This window comes from Amblyraja radiata, chromosome 21, assembly GCF_010909765.2.
Source record: "Amblyraja radiata isolate CabotCenter1 chromosome 21, sAmbRad1.1.pri, whole genome shotgun sequence".
Taxonomy (NCBI): domain Eukaryota; kingdom Metazoa; phylum Chordata; class Chondrichthyes; order Rajiformes; family Rajidae; genus Amblyraja; species Amblyraja radiata.
Genome location: NC_045976.1, coordinates 29428958 through 29450903, shown reverse-complemented (window position 1 = coordinate 29450903; position 21946 = coordinate 29428958). Strand labels below are relative to the sequence as shown.

General features: G+C 41.1%; 1 protein-coding gene across 5 annotated transcripts in view; it reads left to right on the top strand.

Moving 5' to 3' along the window:
- Positions 1–21946, top strand: part of plxnb2 (plexin B2) — a 200609-nt gene that overhangs the window by 101392 nt on the left and 77271 nt on the right. For 4 of the 5 annotated variants that reach the window (XM_033039921.1, XM_033039920.1, XM_033039919.1 and 1 more), the window contains exon 3: positions 20739–21861. In XM_033039921.1, coding sequence (XP_032895812.1) covers positions 20752–21861 — 1110 coding nt within the window. In that variant the 5' untranslated portion in view covers positions 20739–20751. Of the gene's footprint in view, positions 1–10484; positions 10630–20738; positions 21862–21946 lie in introns of those variants that run through there. The other variant, XM_033039922.1, reaches the window with a different exon arrangement.

Here is a 21946-nt window from a genome sequence, read left to right as displayed (position 1 = left end):
TGTGGATGGAGTATCTCGTCACCTTGAGTTTGGTACTCTGAGGTTTGGTGGCAAAATGCTCATAAGGGCATACGGTCATAAGTGATGGAGTAGAATTAGGCCATTCGGCCCATCAAGTCTACTCCGCCATTCAATCATGGCTGATCTATCTCTCCCTCCTAACCCCATTCTCCTGCCTTCTCCCCATATCCTCTGACACTTTTAATAATCAAAAATCTATCTATCTCTGCCTTAAAAATAGCCATTGACTTGGCCTCTATAGCTTTCTGTGGCAAAGAATTCCACAGATTCACCACCCTCTGATTAAAGAAATTTCCCCTTATCTCCCTAAAAGAATGTCCTTTAATTCTAAGGCTATGGCCTCTAGTCCTAGACTCTCTACAACCACTCTATCCAAGACTTTCACTATGCTGTACGTTTCAATGAGTCCCCCCTCATTCTTCTAAACTCCAGCGAGTATAGGCCCAGTGCCGACAAACACTCATCACAGGTTAACCTGCTCATTCATGGAATCATTCTTGTAAACCTCCTCAGGACCATCTTTAAAATAAATTATTCCCTTTCATGCATCTACATTTAATAACACTATTGAAGAATTATTGTCTTTACTTTCATGTAAATTATTAAGGAATAGCATTCCCATCTCAAAACAAAAAATGTTTCTCTGACATTCAGATGTCCTTCGATATCCAAAATCTTGTTCATGTTGATTTGACCTGCTAAAACATCTCAAATGACAAATAACATTGGAATTTTGGAACATGAGTCACTGAAGTTTGATTAAAATCTGATTAATGTCATAACTATGTGGGTAGCAAGGAATAAAAACTGTTGGATGACTGAAACCAGCAACACAGAAATCTTGTGCACGTCCAAAGGCCTTTGTCCCAGCAGAAACTATGTTTTCAGCCTTTTACAACTTTGCAGTGTACCATTTTCTATGTTGATTTCAATTGGCATACTCCCGTTCGATAATTAAAAACATGTTGAATAACCTGCTTCTCAGCATCAACTCTGTGAAAGATTGGATATTAGCTTGCAGGCACTGGGTTATTTGTTTAAGCTCATACTACAGGGCTCAGTGGAATGAAACTGCAGGTAGTAACAAGTCTGTGTTCAGAATTGGTGCTTCTAAAGCAATGTCTTCACGATTAACCTGAAAGTTTAATAGCTGATGTTGGGATCAGCAGGGTAGTGCAAGTAATTTCATTTCCATCAGCATTTGCGTGTTTACATCTGATAGTCCTTTGATTCCTCGTTTAACTGTATCGTCCTTGCCCTTCTCCTCTCCCCTCCTCCCCACTGCCTCCACAACACCACCCACTGCCTCAGAAGGTGACTGCTGTTAATGAATGCGGACTATAATGTGCACAATGACTCACTCTTCTCTGATTGAGTAGCATTTTTTTTCAATGTGTAAACCTGGAGAGCGAGTGAGCAGGAATAGTCATAGCTAATCTCGGGTAACAATTGTTAGTTTATGTTATATTTTATCAACTAATGTGCTAGTTACAAACATGTATATTATTTTGGTGCTCTATTGGATACTATAAATCCTGTCACTGACATGCACAGCAGAGCTCTATGATGTTTTGTACGTACTTTGGTTGCATTTTAAGTTCTCCTGCATTCTCGATTATTAACACCAGAATTCCTCTCTGCTGATATCTTGTTTGAAGTGCAAGATTATCTTCTCGTCTCTAACTTCCAAGATTTTTAAAAGCTGACTGGTCTGCTTCCATTACTTTGAAAACTGAATATGCTGGAAGCAGAGGATCTGGTCTGAAACATAATTCTTTCTCCTTGGACGCTGCCTAGCTCACTGGGGATCTTCAGCCTTTTCTACTTTTAGTTCACACTTCCAGCTTTTGCAGCTTTCTGCTTTTTGATTACTCTTGCATGAGTAGCGATTTCTTTTTTTCCCCGTTCCCAGTACCTCATTCTCTGATTGGTTATCAGTTAAATACGGCTTTTCGTTCTCAATTAGGCTATAAAACAAGATGTCTCGTTCTATCTCGCATTGGAGAGGGGGAAGATCAGAAGGAATGGTGAAGACACAACATAATTTTGGGGGTGGCATCAGTCACTGTGTCTGAGGAGGGGGGAGGGATCTTGTGGGGATACCATAGGGAGAGGCTCAGAGGAAAGAGGGGCGTATGGGCTGGTGTTGGGCGTGGGCCTGAGAACGTGTGCAGTTCGAGAGGATTTCAACAATCACATCACGGGCTCATTCTTGGATTAGTTTGCCTAAACACTTATTTTGATCCACTATTCCAAAGCTACGTTTTGTTGAGAAGAGGTGACGAAAAGTAGGAATTTGGCACTCAATGCAAGGAGAACAAAAGAAGATTGAAAAAAGCTGAAACTGATGATGCAAGCATCTGAACTATTGAAAACCATAACCTTAAAGTTTCATTTTGTCTGCGATTTTTTTTTTTTGTTTTTGTTTTTTTTTGTGCTTTCAGAATTTATATCCTTTTTTCAGTGCACACTTTTTTTTGTATCTTATTTCAGATAGAACTTTGATTGTAAATTTGCCCTAAAAATAACCCTAGAATGCTTTGGAAGTTTTGCTTTAGATACTTTGGAAATTAGCATTATGCATCTCGACATGTTTTTTTCTGTTGAGAATTCCTGTTGACAGGTTATTTAATTCTGAGAATTCCTGACAACATTTAATACTCAGGCTGTGACCTTAACCTGGTAATAATTTACAGGAAACTCCCAATTTAGGTGACGTTGGATTGAGACGGGAAATGTTTTTGATTTGTTTTTTGTGGTGCCAATTGTTTGTGGCAAGCCTACAATGCTAATACTATGGAGACGCAAGGGCCTGTAGATGCTGGAATTTTTAGCAAAACACAAAGTGCTGGAAGAACTCAATGTCAGACAGCATCTGGGAAGGGAATGGACAGGCAATGTATCAGGTTGGGACCCTTCATCAGACTCAAAGAAGTCTTGAGTCTGAAGAAGTGTCCTGCCCCGAAACGTCGTCTGTCCATTCCCTCCCCAGATGCTGCCTGGCCCTCTGAGTTCCTCTAGCACTTTATGTTTTGCTCAATACTAATACTATTCTTGTAAATTTTTCATCACAGATTTGTCAAAGGTTAGGTTGTGATATTGTCTAATATTTTGTGAAATTATACTGCTGAAGGGATGTTGGCACATTTGGTTCAATCACCAAATTATAAACTTGGGAAATGCCAAGAATGTTATGAAGAACATTTGTGAAACTTATAAATGACTTGTGTATTGAATACCTTGGAATAAATCTCCTTCAGTGGTGTTTATTAAATCTCAGCCAGCGAATGTGAACTTAAGGACTTCCTTCCTTCATATTGCAACAAAGGGTTTGTATAATCTACCATCATGTTGGGGAAATAGTTATTGAAGTGGAAAATCTGTACTGAGAAGCTGCTGGAGGAAGTAATTATATTTCTTGGTATTGCTACTAGATTTTGGCAGTGCCAAGATTCGATTAGATTAGATTAGATAGCCTTTATTGTCATTCAGACCGAAGTCTGAACGAAATTGAAGCAGTCATACATACAATACCATACATTAAAAACACCAATAAACACATATTAACATCCTGGTTTTCCAACATTTTATAATGTCTCGTCTTTATCATTCCACTAAGAAGGCCTCATGTACTCCACATTCCAGCCACCACAGGAAGGTTCTGCATTGGGAATGTTTGGGAAGCAAAGGAAATCTGTCCAGCCAAATATATCTGCTGTTTTCTTGCACATGCTAATAAAACATTTCACCACAATAAATAGAAAACAATTGACATTCCCCACAATAACACAGAGATAATCCGTTTTCTTTGAGATAATTGAGTATAGAGCAGTTCAGTCAGGAGGAAAATGAAAACTAAACGTGAAAAAAGCTCCTGTTGGAAAATGGCTGTTCCCTGCAAATTATTTGACAAATTCCTCATTCCATCAGATTGCCTCTGCTCAAGAAAACTGTTTGCTATTCCTACTGGAATGTAATGATAGTTCCCAGCTGTTCTTCCTCTGCTGCAAGCTGTCATTTAAACTGCTCTCCTGGCTGCTTTATATAGTATACTCTCAGCTACGCTACATCCATGGGGATGTGGTGGAAAGGACAAGCAGTTACATGATTATGCATGAAAAAAAAAACTACACTGCACACTAGTATACTGGGCAAAACCTGGCTCAGTGATTTTTAATTTTTCATTAAACTCCTTTGCTTTCTTCATAGTTGTGGCCTTTTGAGATACATGTGCCCTTTGATCACTTTAAGAAAAATCAAGTCACATTATGGGCATTTATGATTGTCAAACTTCATTGTATGCATAATGGCACTTTTCCAACATTCTGGGTAAACTGACAGTGCTGTTTGACTTCCACATGCTCTGTTGAAAGGACTCCCCTTTCCTGTCACTGCCAAAGTGTATTCTTCATGGAAAGAATCACTGATATCACCATTCTGGTAAACCTAAGTTAATTGACTTCTGTTCTTATAACTTAACCCTCTTTCAATAGGTTGCAATGGAGGCAACATTTTAAAATATGGTAAAACTCTGATAATCTGGCATTTCATTGTTGGGAAGTCTTGATGATCGGTCATGTGAGTCGAAATGTGAATCAAGGGGTCTGGAGTACGTGGAATAGGATGCCAGAGACAGGGGTTGTAAGCTAAGGCTGGGATGGAAGTGTGGAACACCAGGGGTCAAGAACGTTGAAAGTTTGAGACTAGAGCAAGGGTCTAGAGTGCTTGTGTATTTCCTGCTCCCTTTAAACTCACTGGCTTCAAATAAACATTTATTGCATCACATGCATCTTGTTTTAGAGAGAATTTAAATATAAATGTTTTGGAGGGTTAATAGGGGTAATATACAATAGTCTAGAAAATCTGATGGTCTTCCACTGTCCTAAATGTGTTGGATTATCAGAGTTTTATTGTAACATGTTGAGTTTTGATTTCTATTGAACAACTTCTCCAGCCCTGAAGTTATTTTTATAAGGAAAGATTTACATCCCCACATAGAAATTCCAGTCATTACTTCATTTTATGTACATTATTTGTTTTAAGTTTCCTGCTTTTTACTTTTCCTATTGCTGTCTAGAGGTTTCTCCAGTCTAGATGATCAGCTTGTCCGTCCTGAAATTAAATGCCAATAAATCCCCAGCCACATGTAAACAGGAAGCTTCTATTCTGGAGCTTGCGAGCGAGGTTTTACACTAAAGTTGGCTGAGTTAAACCTATTATACCATTATCTATATTGCATCTGTGTTGGAAATTTCAAGCTTAATTTCATTTTTTTTCTAAACTTTTCTGCCCTATTTTTATTCTCCTTGAGGCTTATAGTATCATACCTTTAATGGGGTTTTTTTGCAATGCTTTCTAATACTTCTGTTGAATTGGCTTTGTCAAGCAAGTATCGCTCGTACTTCCTCTGGATTTCCTTTTCATTTATTCCGCCTTTTTCCTTTTTGGTTTTCAGCCCTGATGCCAATAATATACAAATTATTTCTTATTTCTCTGTTCTCTGCAATTATTGAGACTTTGTATCCTGGTTTTAATTTCAGATCCAGTATTTGAGCTATTTTACTTTTTGGCTTATAACACCTGGTTATTCTTGAGCCATTATAGAGTCATATTTATAGAACTGGAACGTTAGAAGAAACAGTAGATTAGACAATGATAATGACTTTGAGAGCTCTATTAATGGATAACGTTGGATATGAATATAAATGTCAACAACAAAATCTTAAGAAATGTGTAGGAGGGAACTGCACATGTTGGTTTAAACCAAAGATAGACACAATATGCTGGTGTGACTCAGCGGGACAGGCAGCATCACCGGAGAGAAGGAATGGTTTAAAATGGGTTAGAAGGAATGAGTCTGAAGAAGGGCCTTCACCCATTCCTTCTCTCCAGAGATGCTGCCTGTCCCGCTGAGTTACTCCAGCATTTTGTGTCTTATCTTTTATTACATAAACGCATAAAGTTCCATGGTCAACCTTGCTGTGGATGATGAAGTTGTGTGAGAATTGGCTGGTGATGAAGTCACATCAGAAACCACGTTCCTTTATCTTTCAGCATTCTGCTGATTTCACGTAGTTTGTCTCTCTCACAAGTCCAGACTTGAGGTTTGATTGTTTCGTTTCTTGCACTGGCCATCTTCAGAAGAATCTTTTGAAATCCCTTTGTTCCCCTCAGAAGCTTCAGCTGACTGCTGATTTTTTTTTTTTGCATTCCTCTCAAGAAACATCATCAAATCCTTGCTAAACATCACGAGTGAACGTGTGAAATTAATAGTTCATGTGAGAGCCACAATTTACAAAGCCATTCACTAATTCCCTTGTAGAATGTAGGCAAAAGTCTCAATATTTCCAGGTTGCCTGCATTGTTAAATATGTTGTATATAAAAGGCATTTGTATGAACAGACTATTGAACGTGGCTGCTGCCCTGGCTACCCCTGACTGAGGCAAGGATTATTGTCCTTTAGACAGGATATGAATTGCCAAATAGGACAGCCTTTCTCGCATCTAACTCACGCAGAGAATTTATGAGTCTTTGTGCAGAAGTCACTCAGATATACCAGGCAAAATACAATTTAATAAGGCCAATAGAGTATTAGCCTTCAGGTCATGTATGCTGGACTACAAAAGGGTTGACGTTATGCCGTTCCCATATAAACTGTTGATTAGGCCCCATCTGGAGGGCCAGACAATGTTCTGTTGCAGCCCTTTGGGAAGGATATGTTGACTTTGGGTGGAACCAGAATGATGTGAAATCTAAAGGAGCTAAATTGGGAGGTAAGGCCAGAGACTCAAGGATTATGTTCCCTTGAGTACAGAAGATTAAATTATGATATAATTTAGGTGTTTAAAGTCTTAAAGGCTTTGTTAGATTCTGAGAAACAATTTCCTCCAAAGCAGAAGCCCAGAACTAGGAGGACATCACCTTAAAACTAGAGCCAGGTTGTGTGTGCTAATACAAGAAATATTTCCAAGAGTGTTTAACTATCATATGTACTGAAAACAGGTCATTGAAATTCGTACTTGCAGCAGCATTCAGGTCTATAAACACAGTACTCAGAGATAACAAACCAAGAAAGTTCAATACATTAAAAAAATATAATCCACACAAACTGTTGTGAAAATCTGGAATTCACTTCTCCAAAAAGTTGTTGAGGCAGATTGAGAACAGAGAGATTTTTCTTCAGCTGGGGTGTTAGGGTATTTGAATCCAAGAGAATGGTGATGAGCGAGGCACCAGCTGTGAGCTAGCTGGCTGGCGGATAAGCTTGGAGATTGAAGGGTGAGTGCAATTATGATGTCAACATTCCATCTGACCAACTCAATTTTCTAGCTACAACAAATAATTAAAGGTAAATATTTAATTTACAGAAAAGGAGAAGCAGCTTCTGCAACTCCGCAATGCAGCATTTAACCCGTGTGGCCATTTACCATTATATGTGTTGCGAGTGTGGGGTTTGTGCAAAGGAAGTTCAAACTAATTTCAAATTACTCCAGAAATTAGATTATGCTATCTCGCTATGCTATGGCCTGATATAGATCAGCCAACTGTTCATAGTCAGTTAAGTTAGCCTTGCAAAATTGAACTGACTATGATGTTTTTATTTTTGAATGTTTACCTTAAAAACAATATTTAAACAAATATTTAAGAATATATGTACATTTTGAGATATCAATGTCATTTATTCATGGTCATTTAGAGTCATACAGTGTGGAAATAGGCCCTTCGGCCCAACTCGCCCACACCACCAGCAATGTCCCAGCTACACTAGTCCCACTTGCCTGTGCTTGGTCCATAGCCCTCCAAACCTGTCCTATCCATGTTCATGTCGAACTGTTTCTTTAACAATGGGATAGTCCCAGCCTTAACTACCTCCTCTGGCAGCTTGTTCCATACACCCACCACCCTTTGTGTGAAAAGGTGATCCCTCGGATTCCTATTAAATCTTTTCCTCTTCACCTTGAACCTACAGTATGTCCTCTGGTCCTTGATTCTCCTACTCTGGGCAAAAGACTCTGTGCATCTACCTGATCTATTCCTCTCATGATTTTGTATACCTCTATAAGATTTGCTCTCATCCTCCTGTGCTCCATGGAATAGAGACCCAGCCTACTCAACCTCCCTATAGCTCAGCTCCTCTAGTCCTGGCAACATCCTCATAAATCTTTTCAGAACCATTTCAAGCTTGACAATATATTTCCTATAACATGGTGCCTAGAAGTGAACACAATATTCTAAATGCGGTCTCACCAACGTCTTATACAACTGCAACATGACCTCCCAACTTCTATGCCCAATACTCTGATTGATAAAGGCCTAAGTGGCAAAAGTCTTTTTGACCACCTTATCTACCTGCGACTCGACCTTCAAGGAACCATGCACCTGTACTCCTAGATCCCTCTGCTCTACAACACTACCCAGAGGCCCACGTTCACGGTGCAACACCTGCAACACCTCACACTTTTCTGTATTAAATTCCATCAACCATTCCTCTGCCCACCTGGCCAATCGATCCAGATCCTGCTGCAATCTTTCACAACCATCTTCACTATCTGCAAAACCACTAATTTTTATATCATCAGCAAACTTGCTAATCTTGTCCTGTATGTTCACATCCAAATCATTGCTGTAGATGACAAACGGTATCGGGCCCAACACCGAACCCTGATGCACACCACTAGTCACAGTCCGAGAAGTAACCTTCCACCATCACCCTCTGCTTCCTTCCATGGAGGCAATTTGCTATCCATTCAGCTTTACCCATAAGATTGGCAAGGCTTGGTTATCACAATAGCTTTATTTGCATCCATTAATTTGATAACATGTATCGCAAAGGTGAAATAAAAGTGATTGATAATGGCACTATTTAGCCTCTAAAATTATCTGTTAAATAGGAGTACGCATCTGGTCTCCCAATGGGGTGCTTCAGAGAAAAAACAAGATGTGTACTGCAGTCAGGAAGGAAATGGCCCCTTAAAATGTCCTGTATGGTATGAAGCCAGTTCTCCCAGCCAAGGCATAACTCCAACATGTGGATGCAATAGCTTTGCAAGTAGAAGTAGCATTCCATCGACAAATGCTTTGCTCACTGGTGTCGACTTGTGGCGTAGCTTTATCCACACTAACTCATGACTCATCTGAAGGTGCTGATGCCTGGAATTTTTCTTTCCTGTTGTACCATGGGAAATGCCCTCAGCACTTTTAATAGAGTTTCCATATGTCCAAGGAATCTACATCTTTATGGTAGCCGAAAGGAATTCTTTGGAACAATGTGCTGTTCCTATAGAGCAGATTAACTTTTAAGACTTTAAAAGCAGGGCGGAAGCTTGAACCCTGGATGAATATGATGATGTTGAACCCACTAGGTTTTAATAAGGCATTCTCAAAAAGTAGGCAGTCTTTTGGTCAGAAAAGATTCAGTGAGGTTCTGCCATTTGATCCATCGGGTCAATTAATTTTTTCTCTGCATTCACCATCTGCAAAAATCATTCCAACTCCCTCATAAATATCAGGGCCAATACTTCCAAGAGGCTAAAATAAAATCTTTGGGGAAATATGTCTGATTATATCAATCTTGGAGACTTAAGGCCATTCCGCCCATTGAGTCAATGCTGGCCATAACCCGACAGTCATCTTTTGTACTATTTTTCCCTCCTCATATCCTCATCCATTCCCGCCAGATTCTACCACTCACCAAAACTTCTTGAAAGGGGGAGTGGGTCGGCAGCATCTCTGGAGAAAATGGATTGGTGACATTTCGGGTCAGAACCCCTTCAAAATGCCACCTATCCATTTTCTCCAGAGATGTTGCTTGACCCGCTGAGTTTTTCCAGTATTTTCTTTGGTATAAACCAGCATTTGCAGTTCATTTTCATTACTCCTCAAGGCCAATATTTTTACATGAATGATAATCATTGCTGTCGTACAGAGTGCCTGGACTACAGTCTGCAGCGTAGGACTCGTTCTTCTGCTCGGTCTAGCTGTCAGGTCAGTAATAGGGGATCACTCAATAGGTTGTGTTGTTGGAATTGAAAGGCCCCGACTGAAGGATTTTGAAATCTTGCAACTTCAACATTTCATTTGGACCAGGGTGGTTGGGGTGGGGGATGGGAGTAGTGGGTTACTGGGGTTAGGGGAACACACAAGTTCTATCAATTCTCATGACCCGCAAGCAGTGCTCAATAGGAACAACTTCAGTTACGGGCTTTTCTGAGCCCTGGGAAGCACAACCCAGGAAAAATAATAAAAGCAAAAAATGCTGGAGACACACAACAGGTCAGGCATCATCTGTAGAAACAAAAGCAGAGTTAACATTTCAAGATGTTTACGATCCCACCACAGACATTGTTCCTCATTTCACAGGTGCTGTCTGACATGCTGCATATTTCCAGCATTTTCTGTTTTTTATTTCAGATTTCCAGCACCTACAACAGCTCTGAGTTGCAGAAAGGTAGACAAAAATGCTGGAGAAACTCAGCGGGTGAGGCGGCATCTATGGAGCGAGGGAAATAGGTGACGTTTCGGGTCGAAACCCTTCTTCAGACTGAAAACCCTTCTCCAGCATCTGAGTTGCAGAAATTACTGTTGCACAATTTACAAAAGGCTAGCATGTGGGTACAGCAAAGTTAACAGTTTTATCATTTCTTGCTGGGGGATTTGAATTGAATTGAATTGAGCAGGAGATTATCTTCAATTCTGTACGATATTGGTGAGACCTCACTTGGAGCCCTAAGAAGGTGGCCATTTAAGCATTATTTATTTGGGAATGCATCATTGGATGAGTTAGTAATCAGATAAGATTGTTCATAAATACTTGGTGTGTATTGGAATCAATGGTGTGAATCACACCATGTGATTTGAAGGATGTAAAAGTAAATGGCGTGACTTTTTGAAAGAGAAAGAAACTGGGACAAAGATATTACTTAAATTTACTTAATTTACGCGACATCATTTTCGCGTCACGACGCACGTGATGCGCGCATGGTGCGTGATGACATAGGCAGTGACGCGCGGCATCGCAGGGCTTTGTGATGTACAAAATCTTCGCGCGCCATCTGCGTGACGCGCAAATGCCGGCCAAGTGGGACAGGCTCTTTAACGTACGACAGCTGATGTGCGAGAGGAAAGATGACCGAGTTTTATAAGGGCATTTATAAATATCAATTGGAAATACGGGTTCAGGCCTTCCATAGCAATTTCATTTTTTAAAGTTGTTTTAAAGAGGATGTTTTATTTTCATTAACTTTTTTTCGGAGAATCTGTTCAGCTTCTTCTTCTTGCGTATGGCGTGCACAGCCTAAAGTTGTAGGACAACTTTTCTATTTGATCTTATTTGATTGTGCATGCAGGTTGCCACATAGGGCTGCTGAGGCAAAGTCAGTGGATATTTTTAAAGCAGAGATAGCTAGATTCTTGATTAGTACAGGTGTCAGAGATTATGGGGAGGAGGCAGGTGAATGGGGTTAACAGCTGCCAAGTAGTACGGATTTTCCGTATTTTGTATGGAAATGCGATAAGAATACTGATGTACGATTTTGCGTTGTTAAATACGGGTTTTTAAAAAATCGCCCCGGATTCCTGTTTCATTAACATACCACTCACCGATGGAAAAGTAATAACCCGGTGAAATTAATTTAAGATCTTGCTGCTTAAAAAAATGCAAGGATATAAAAAGTCATACTGTACCTCTACAAATGATAGCAGATTAAATCTATTATTTTTTTAAAATTCAAGATCTGGATGATTATTTTTGTAAGCTTTGATCTGCCTGTCCCGCTCCAGGTTTAAACAGAGCGCTGTCAGTTTAAAGTGTGCAAATTTAAACGAAGAGCTGCCAGCAACAGCGCTATGGGTTCTAAATGTAGCGCCACCAGCTGGAGCGTTATGGGCTTTACACATAGCGCTGCGGCCACAGTGCTATGGGTCACAGACTGTTCGGGAAATTCTTGTATAAGAATAAGTCTTTGGAATTCTCTTTCTCAGTGGAAGTTGAGCCTTTGCTTATTTTTCAGGCAGTGGTAGAATTCTGGATAAGCCTAGTGGTGAAAGGTTATCAATGGGATTACAGTTACATTGGGATTGGCCTTGATTTTACAGAACGGTGGGTGGGCTCAATGGGGTGAGAGGGAGGGGTGGAGAGAGGGAGGGATGGAGGGAGAGAAGGAGAAGGAGAGAGTGAGGGAGAGAGAAAAGGAGTGAATAAGAGAGGGCGGGAGAAAAAAGGAGGGAGGGTGGGAGGGAAAGGGGAGGGAGGGAAAGTGGGATGGATTGACAATAGACAATAGGTGCATTTGGCCCTTCGAGCCAGCACCGCCATTCAATATGATCATGGCTGATCATCCCCAATCAGTACCCCGTTCCTGCCTTCTCCCCATATCCCCTGACTCCGCTATTTTTAAGAGCCCTATCTAGCTCTCTCTTGAAAGCATCCAGAGAACCTGCCTCCACCGCCCTCTGAGGCAGAGATAGAGGGGATGGAGGGAGAGAGAGGAAGGAGAGAGGGAGAGGGACAACGGAGGGAGGGAGAGGGAGGCTACCAAAATGGCTTCTACATCATCATCTGGTGCTAAAAGCAGGAAGCAGCCGTTCAAGCAGCAGTGTACAAAAAGCTGGCAATGAATGCACTGTCAAGTAAGGTCTGAAGAAGACATGTCAATTGGTAGCAAAGTTGTGCATTCTTGTACTCTTACATGGGTATGACCACACATTTAATTAAAAAAAATTTCAGCAAAATGGCTCTGCCAAAAATACTGATTTCCTCAGCTAAATACTGATTTTCAGGTACTAGAACACTGAAATGCTCTGACTTGGCAGCTCTGGGTTAGGATGCAGAGATAGATCAGCCATGATTGAATGGCAGAGTAGACTTGATGGGCCGAATGGCCAAATTCTACTCCTGTCACTTATGACCGACCTTATGACAATGTATTAAATATCTAGTCAACTTTCATATCCTTTCAAAATCACTTGCATGTACTTAGCATTGGTCACACCATTACAGTAGCTGAATGCATTTTTCAAGGAATTACTCTCGGGGTGGAGCCACTGTTCACAGACTTGAAGTCACTCTCTTTACTTGAAGTCACATGTTGGATGGATTAGCTAAGAATAGCAAATTTCATCATCCAAGCATTTTTGTAGGCTGGGGTTTTAATGAGTGTGTAGTAGCTCCACAATTGTCAGACCAATTTTCCATTCACGATTCACTTTAGTTATTTTGTATCTAATTTCTCCATCGGTCACAGCTCAGTAATCCAAATCTTTAGTTTCAAATTCAGGAAGGTGTAGGAGACAGAAGATCACCCATTTTGCGAATGGTGTTCAAACTATCATGTGATCCGCACCTCATCTCTCCCTAATTTTCAAGTGTGGCCGGCTTGTGTGGCAATGGTTTTAAGTAGTTAATCTGAATATTGCCACAGCTGCAATGTGGAAGGATTCTATAGACAATAGGTGCAGGAGCAGGCCATTTGGCCCTTCGAGCCAGCACCGTCATTCAATGTGATCATGGCTGATCATCCCCAATCAGTACCCCGTTCCTGCCTTCTCCCCATATCCCCTGACTCCGCTATTTTTAAGAGCCCTATCTAGCTCTCTCTTGAAAGCATCCAGAGAACCTGCCTCCACCTGAGGCAGAGAATTCCACAGACTCACCACTCTCCGTGAGAAAAAGTGTTTCCTTGTCTCCGTTCTAAATGGCTTACTCCTTATTCTTAAACTGTGGCCCCTGGTTCTGGACTCCCCCAACATCGGGAACATATTTCCTGCCTCTAGCGTGTCCAAACCCTTAACAATCTTATATGTTTCAATAAGAATTCCCTCTCTCATCCTTCTGAACTCCAGAGTGTACAAGTCCAGCTGCTCCATTCTCTCAGCATATGACAGTCCCGCCATCCCGGGAATTAACCTTGTAAACCTACGCTGCACTCCCTCAATAGCAAGAATGTCCTTCCTCAAATTACGGGACCAAAACTGCACACAATACTCCAGGTGTGGTCTCACTAGGGCTCTGTACAACTGCAGAAGGACCTCTTTGCTCCTATATTCGATTCCTCTTGTTATAAAAGCCAACATGCTATTCGCTTTCTTCACTGCCTGCTGTACCTGCATGCTTACTTTCATAGACTGATGTACAAGGACCCCCAGATAATAATAATAATAATAATAATAATATATCTTTTATTGTCATTGCACGTCAGTGCAACGAGATTTAGTGTGCAGCTCCACTGATGTACAAGAAAGGTAAATAAATACAATACATAAATAAGCAAGCTGAATTGATTGACGTGACCATCTGAGGGAGACTGTCCAAAGGGAGTGGGTGGGGGGGCACTCATTAGGGCCGGTTCAGAGCCGCTATAGATAGCTCTTGGGATAAAGCTGTTCCTGAGTCTAGAGGTCCGGGCGTAGAAGGCCTTGTAACGTCTGCCGGAGGGAAGTAGTTGAAACAGACCGTGGCAGGGGTGTGATGAGTCCTTATGGAGTATCCGTTGTACTTCCTCTTTTGCCAACTTGACGCCATTTAGATAGTAATCTGCCTTCCTGTTTTTGCTGCCAAAGTGGATAACCTCACATTTATCCGCATTAAACTTCATCTGCCATGCATCTGCCCACTCCCCCAACCTGTCCAAGTCACCCTGCATTCTCATAGCATGCATTCTAGAGGGGGAAATAGTGCAATTCAATTCAGGTTATTTCTTCTGTTTATGTGAGCATGTTTTGGAATGTATGCACAATAACTGCCTTTATTTAACCCTCTCCAAGCAATAGTCCTTCAACAGTATTTGCAGAGCTTGCAAGAGTAGTATAAATCATCAGTTTGACTGAACAACCACTAGCTTGAAAACCAGTTGTTAAAAGTTGTATTTCAACATTTAAACTCGATGTGTAAATTACATTAAATAAAGTTTAACGTGTCTGAGAAATGGCAATAGAATGGAGGTTAGTAAGTTCCCACCCAAACCACCACCTCCCAAGGTGCTGCAGGAGGCAACACCTGTCCTTGTACCTCCTCCTTCGACTCCATCTAGGGACCCTGACAGTCCTTTCAGGTGAGCCAATGGTTCACGTGTACCTCCTCTAACCTCATCAACTGCATCCGGTGTTCCTGATGTGGGCTCCTGTACATCGGCGAGACCAAGTGTAGACTCGGCGACCATTTCGCTGAACAGTTACCATCAGTCCACCAAGGCCTACGGGATCTCCCAGTTGCCAACCATTTCAACTCTTCTTCCCATTCCCATAATGACCTTTCAGTCCTGGGCCTCTTCTTTTGCCAGAGTGAGGCCACACGCAAATTGAAGAAACACCACCTCATCTTTCACATGGGTAGCTTACAACCCAACGGTATGAACGTGGAATTCTACGTAGAACCCCCCTCCCCTCTTGCCCCTTCCTCCATTCTAGTCGTTTAACTAGTTCCACAGTTCACCATACTGTAACCCTCTTGAGATCACACCTTCCCTAGCCAACAATGGGCACCACCCTGCCTGAGGTCATTTGTTGCTGGCCCTGATTGGTTGGGCCTGGTCTTTTCTTGCTTCCAGCTCTTCACCCCCTACCCCGTACTATCAGTTTGAAGAATGGTCCCACTCTGAAACATCACCTATCCTTCATCTCCAGAGATGTGGCCAGCCCCGCTGAGTTATTCCAGCACTTTTGCGTCTAAGTAGGGGGTACATCCTGATGGTCGTTTTTGTGTTTTCTGCAGAACTTCCCAGTCCATAAAAAATATGTTTCAGTAGGATTTTGACACTTTACTGATTACAATTTTTTTTAGGGGGATTTTTGAAATTAAAGAAGAGAAAAAAAAAGGAAAATCCCCATGACATTGTCAGATTTCTTTCAGAATGAATAGTTTTAAGAATGCAAAACTAAAAATGTTCAATGAAAGAGAAGGGGAGTGATCGCATGAATCAAAAAGTAATTAATAGTATGAACACTTTGGGATTATGTGAAAACTAAATTAATTGTCATTTGGAAAAAAAATAAATTTAAATGACAGGCAGAATGCATTTGTTAAAGGCAAATTATGTTTGCCTCACATTAGGAGCAGGTTTATGAAGGTGATGTGATATTTGCTGTGTCTTCAGGACATTCCAAAGGACTTTGATGAAGTACAACAAAAGTTGCAGCAATGGGGTTAAAGAGGTAGCTTCAACATAAATACAAAGTTGGCTCCGAAATGTTTTGGTGATTGGTTGAACATCCCTGTGGACGCATCCCTTATACCTATGGACACAAGCAATAATTTCCAGTTTGCAGATGACCCAAAACTCAAATGTAGCAAACACTGATGGTAGTAGCAGAATTCAGGAGGAGGTGGACTAATAACATGGCAGATACACAATATGAAGTGGTGCATTTGGGTAGATTGAAGTAGGAGAGGCATTTTAAAAAGGTGCAGGATCAAGTGTCCTTGTGTGCATTAACATATGTAATTGAATTCAAAGGCCTGTTTTAATTGTGCTGTTTTGATTGAGAAGGCAGCAATAAAAAGAATAGAGAGATCTTGGCTCTAAAAGCAAGCATCGAGTGAAAAAGCAAAGCTATAATTAGCCTTTAAAGATCATTCTCTGAAGTGTCGGGTCTAATTCGGAATAGTATGCTAAGGGAATGTGGCCATGGCTTCAGCAGATGAAGAAATTTTATTAGAATGGTGCCGGAAGTAAGAACTTTTATTTGCATGGAGATGCCAACCTGAGGTCATGATGTTGGTGAAGAGTAGGTTACAGATGTTCAGTAAAGGTGGTGAAAATTGAAGAATTTTAATGGAAGCAGATTGAATAATAACATTCAAATGAGAAATGTTTAAATATTTGCACTGCTGGGGAAGTGTAGGATTGACTGCACTTTCAAACACCAATGGGCCAAATTAGTTCCTCGTGCTGGACTTTATGTTACAATTTTATGAATCTCATGGGACATTTTGCCTTGGCCATTTTATCAAGAATACTCGCTGGTGTTTGTCATGAGGATGACGTGGGTGAGGCAAATCATGTGATACTTCAGTTCCTGAACATATTAGTCATTTTTGTTCTGTATCAGCAGAACTCTGCATCAGTTTTTACCCTGTTAAAGATGCAGAAAATTAAAATCATTTGACATCTGGTTATTTTAATAAGTGCACATTGGATGAGTTTCATGAGAAATGAAGCAGTCTTTTTTACATGTGAAGTTTTATTCTTTCTCATCATCTTGTGGTATATGCGTAATAAGTAATGTGCATGGATAGGTCTCTTGTATTTAGAACTTTCCAACCTTTCATACACGTGCTCTCGCAGTCTTGCCATTGTTTTTATGAACAATGGTTGTTTGGAAGATGCAAGATTTTTGGTCTTTCCATCATCCAATCCAATGGGGATTAGCACGTTGCACAGAATTTCACACCTCGTCGCTTGCTGCTTGGAAGTGATCCTTGCACTAATGCTCTGAAGTGGCCGTTCTCGAGAAGCAGAATAAATAATACATTTAATTAGTTGTTCATTTAGTTTGGTTTACCTAGATACAGCGTGGAAACAGGCCCTTCAGCCCACCAAGTCCGCGCCGACCAGCATATTAACACGTGTTCAAAAGGGAACTGCAGATGCTGGAATATCGAAGGTACACAAAATTGCTGGAGGAACTCAGCGGGTGCAGCAGCATCTATGGAGCGAAGGAAATAGGCGACGTTTCGGGCCGAAACCCTTCTTCAGTCTGAAGAAGGGTTTCGGCCCGAAACGTCGCCTATTTCCTTCGCTCCATAGATGCTGCTGCACCCGCTGAGTTCCTCCAGCAATTTTGTGTACCTAGCATATTAACACTATTCTACAAACAGTAGGGATAATTTTACATTTATACTAAGCCAATTAACCAACTAACCTGTACGTCTTTGGAGTGTGGGAGGAAACCGAAGTTCTCATAGAGAAAACCCATCCGGTTACAGGGAGAACGTACAAATTAGGTACAGACAGCACCCTTAGTGGGGATTGAACCCGGGTCTCTGGCGCTGAAAGCGCTGAACGGCAGCAACTCTACTGCTGCGCCACCGTGCCGCCCTTAGCGTGGATTTAATCATCATTAGGTAGTGGAGAAGGACGTGCTTTATTAATAATTCCAAAGCAGGCCAGTCAGGCACGTATTCCGTTCAATAAGCGAGTTCGGTATTCCGAAAAACGCAAGGAATCATGGGATTTGTCAAAGGTCAATCGAGAAAAATAAGCGAACAGGGGTGCCAGGTAACGGGAGAGCGGGGTGTATCATCGAGAGAGAGGGGGCAGATGTGGGTGGGAGACGGGGAGCGACTGGACTGGCGGAGAGACGGTGAGAGGTGGGGGAAAGAGAAGGGGAGGTGAAAGACGTGCGTCCCCCACCTCTGTTTGGAGAGGTGGGGGACGATTCCCCCCCACCCCCGTTTTTGTAATCCGAATTTTAAAACCCGGTGAAATCTCCGCTTTCTGCGAAACTGGGGTTGGGACTGAGGATCAAGGGCGCCGATTGGACGAGAGAGACGTCAGTCAGCAGGCAATGGGGGCGGGATATGATGATTCAACGCAATGATTGGAGGAGGGAGGTGTCGGTCAGAGGCGGAAGTAGGGGGGTGGGACTGATTGGAGGAGGGAGATGTCCTGGTCGGAACAACGGCCCAGGTTTACAGCAAAGATCCTCCGCTCTAGGATCTTTGGTATACAGCCAGCGCGGAGAAGCAGCACTAGCTCCGCGGCACCGGACTGGTGTCCCGTCAGTCCAGGCAGGGTTGTAGGTTAACTGGCGAGACAGACAGAGTTGAGCTGGGTTTAGCGCTGCTTCTCCGTGCTGGCCGTAAGCCTGGGCCGTCGTTCCCGTAATTACCGTCCACAGGGCCCATGGCTGAAGCCTCCGAAGCCTCTCGTGTGTGTTTGTGAGTGTGCGCATGCGCGCGCGCCCGCCAAGAAATTGTGTCCCTCCCATGTTTTGATAGCGATTTCCGTGCCTGGTTTGAATGGTGATGGATTAACAATCAGGAAGGTGTAAAGATACCTGGGTGTCTTTTGTGGGTGAGAATAAAAGCAAATTGTGGAGGTTGAGCAGGTAGTTAAGATGGCAAACTGTATGTTGACCTTCATACTAAGAGTTGAGTACAGATGCAGTGTTGGCTTACTGCAATTGCGCAGGAACTTACTGGGCCACACTTGGATGACTGCGTGCAATTTGGGATCTTTATTTGTGGAGAGATGTTCTTGCAAAGGAGAGGATACTGCAAAGGTTCAGTGGACTGTTTCCTGGGATAGCAAGACTGATGTATGAAGAGAGTTCTAGACCATTGGGGTTACAGTTTAGAAGAATGAGAAATAAATTTATAAAATCCTGGCAGGGTCGGGATATAGGAAGAATGCTCCTATGATGGGGGAAGATCCAGAACTAGAGCTTAACATTACAGGACAGGCCATTCAGGACTGAGATCAGATATTGCTTCACCCAAAAAGTAAGCCTGTGGCATTCTCAACCAGAGAAGGCAGTTGAGACCATATCATTAAATCTATTCCAGAAGGAATCGGGTATGTTTGAATTGCTAAATAAAGGGATAGGGGAGAAAGCAGGAATAGGGCATTGATTTGGATGATCAACAATAATCACGTTGCATGGCAGGGATAATGGTGCCGTCTGTTTCTATTTTCCAAGGTTCAATTTCCTTAGCCTTGTTTTAAACATAGACAATATTCAGATTTTTTAATGTTACTTTCATTAGGAATAGCAGCCGGATTAGGTTGATGCAAATCAATCTGAGAAAATAATTGAGAACATCTAGTGGCTCATTTGGAATTTTTGAAATGAAAGGTATTATTATGTGACCAGAATTTATTTTACACAAGATACTGTATCTGGAATTTGCTGCCAAGAAGGTGATGGAGACAGATGCAATCACTACATTTAAGAGACAATTAGACAGGACCTTAAATAGGCAAGATGTAGATGGATACGGACCTTAGTGGGCAAATGGGACTGATGTGGATATGCCAAAAGGTCCACATGGATATAGTTAAATGAATTCTTACTTGGAGTAGCACATTATTCTGTTTTTGGACATATGACAAGAAAACACTCTAGACTAGAATGCTGAAGAGTTCATTTTTTTACTGGACAACTCTCTGGCTAAAGGACCGTTTATTTTATTGGTATTTTTTTTTGCACATGAAATAACTCATTTTAGTTGTGCAATGCATTCCCTCCAAAATTGTGCTTTGGAAATGTTTAAACAGCAATGCAGTTTTCAAAGGACGAGCTAACCAGCTAGTTTCTCCATGTTGGGAATTTTATGTCATGCTGCTATTGAACCACCATTAATTAATGTTGGATATTCAAATTAATACAGGACACTTGGGAAGCTTGCTTTATTTGTTATACTTCATAAACAATGCTTAGGCAATACAGTGAATAAACAGTTGGGTTTAATGGAAATGAGGGAGATTAAATGTTTTATTGATCTAATTATACACATGTTGGTCATTAGGATATTTTTTTATGAAGAAATGCAATGAAGGCATGTATCTGAGCCAAAAGCCAGTCCAGGTTATTATAAAAGATTTTAAAATACGATGCTTGCTATGGTTGCTTTTATTCCATACCAGACCGTTTCAATATTTAAGTCAACAGTAAATATCTTTTGAGCTGATTGAAATCTGAAGAATTATTTATTAATTTGGAATGGTAATAAATATTTGTTTGAATTCATGTTTTTTTGCATTTTGCTTTTGTTTTGCAGTTCAATTTTGGAAATGTCACCGTCGATTTGGATATTAGGTGCATTTGGAATCTTTAATCTATGCTTGAAGTGTGGGATTGAAGGATATGATAAATTTAACGGCAGCACGAAGCTACTTCACGTAGCCATAGACACCACCACGGGACGAGTGTACGTTGGAGCGATAAATTTCATCTATCAACTGACGGCAGAACTCCGTATTGAAAGTCATTTCACAACTGGTCCAAAAAAAGATGATCCAAAATGTGTCCCTCCAATTACATATGATTGCAAAACTGCAGAAGATACTGATAATTACAATAAACTTATTTTAATAGACAGGACCAACAATAGCCTTGTGATATGTGGAAGTGTATACAGAGGGATTTGCTCACTCTTGAATTTGACTAACATCAGTAAAATAATTTATAAAAAGGTGAATGGTGGAGAAGCTACATTTGTTGCAAGTAATGACTCAACTGTGGGACTCATAGCCTTCATGAATGAAGTTGATAAAAAAAATAAGGTGATTGTTATTGGAAAGACTCAGACAACATACTCAGCTGCAATAATCAGCACCAGAACACTTTCTCCTGACGGAAATTCTCTTTATTTTGAACTTATTCAAGATGCTTCAACTTTGAAACTAAGCTCGCATTTACAGTATCGGCATGACTTCAGATTTTCATTTAAAGACGATAAATTTGTTTATTTCATTTTTTCTCGAACAAATGGAATACAACTTGAACCCAAAACCTACATATCACGTATTTGCCTTACTGATGTCTCCTACTATTCTTACATTGAAATGGTCCTGGAGTGCGGTGACTTTAATATTGTGCAATCTGCTTATATCACACACCCTGGAGTAAAGCTTGCAGGGTACATGAGTGAATCAGGAGACTATGGGGCTGTGGCTGCACAGGATAAAGTCCTCTTTGCTGTGTTTAATAGAGGCAACCAAAAACCAGCTTCCCCTGAAAGATCTGCATTCTGCATGTTTTCCTTGAAACAGATAAATGCAAGAATTGAAGAATTTAGAGAAATTTGCTATAATCACAAAGGAATGCAAGGTGAAACCCCAATCATTTATCACCCTTACAAAACGGATAATGTCAACAATTGTCCTTTACTGAAAAACAAGGTAACTAAAACTTATTAATTACTTATTTTGTCTGTTTTTCTTTCTATATTGCTTCATGATTCTTCGTAGCATACCATGTGTTGAA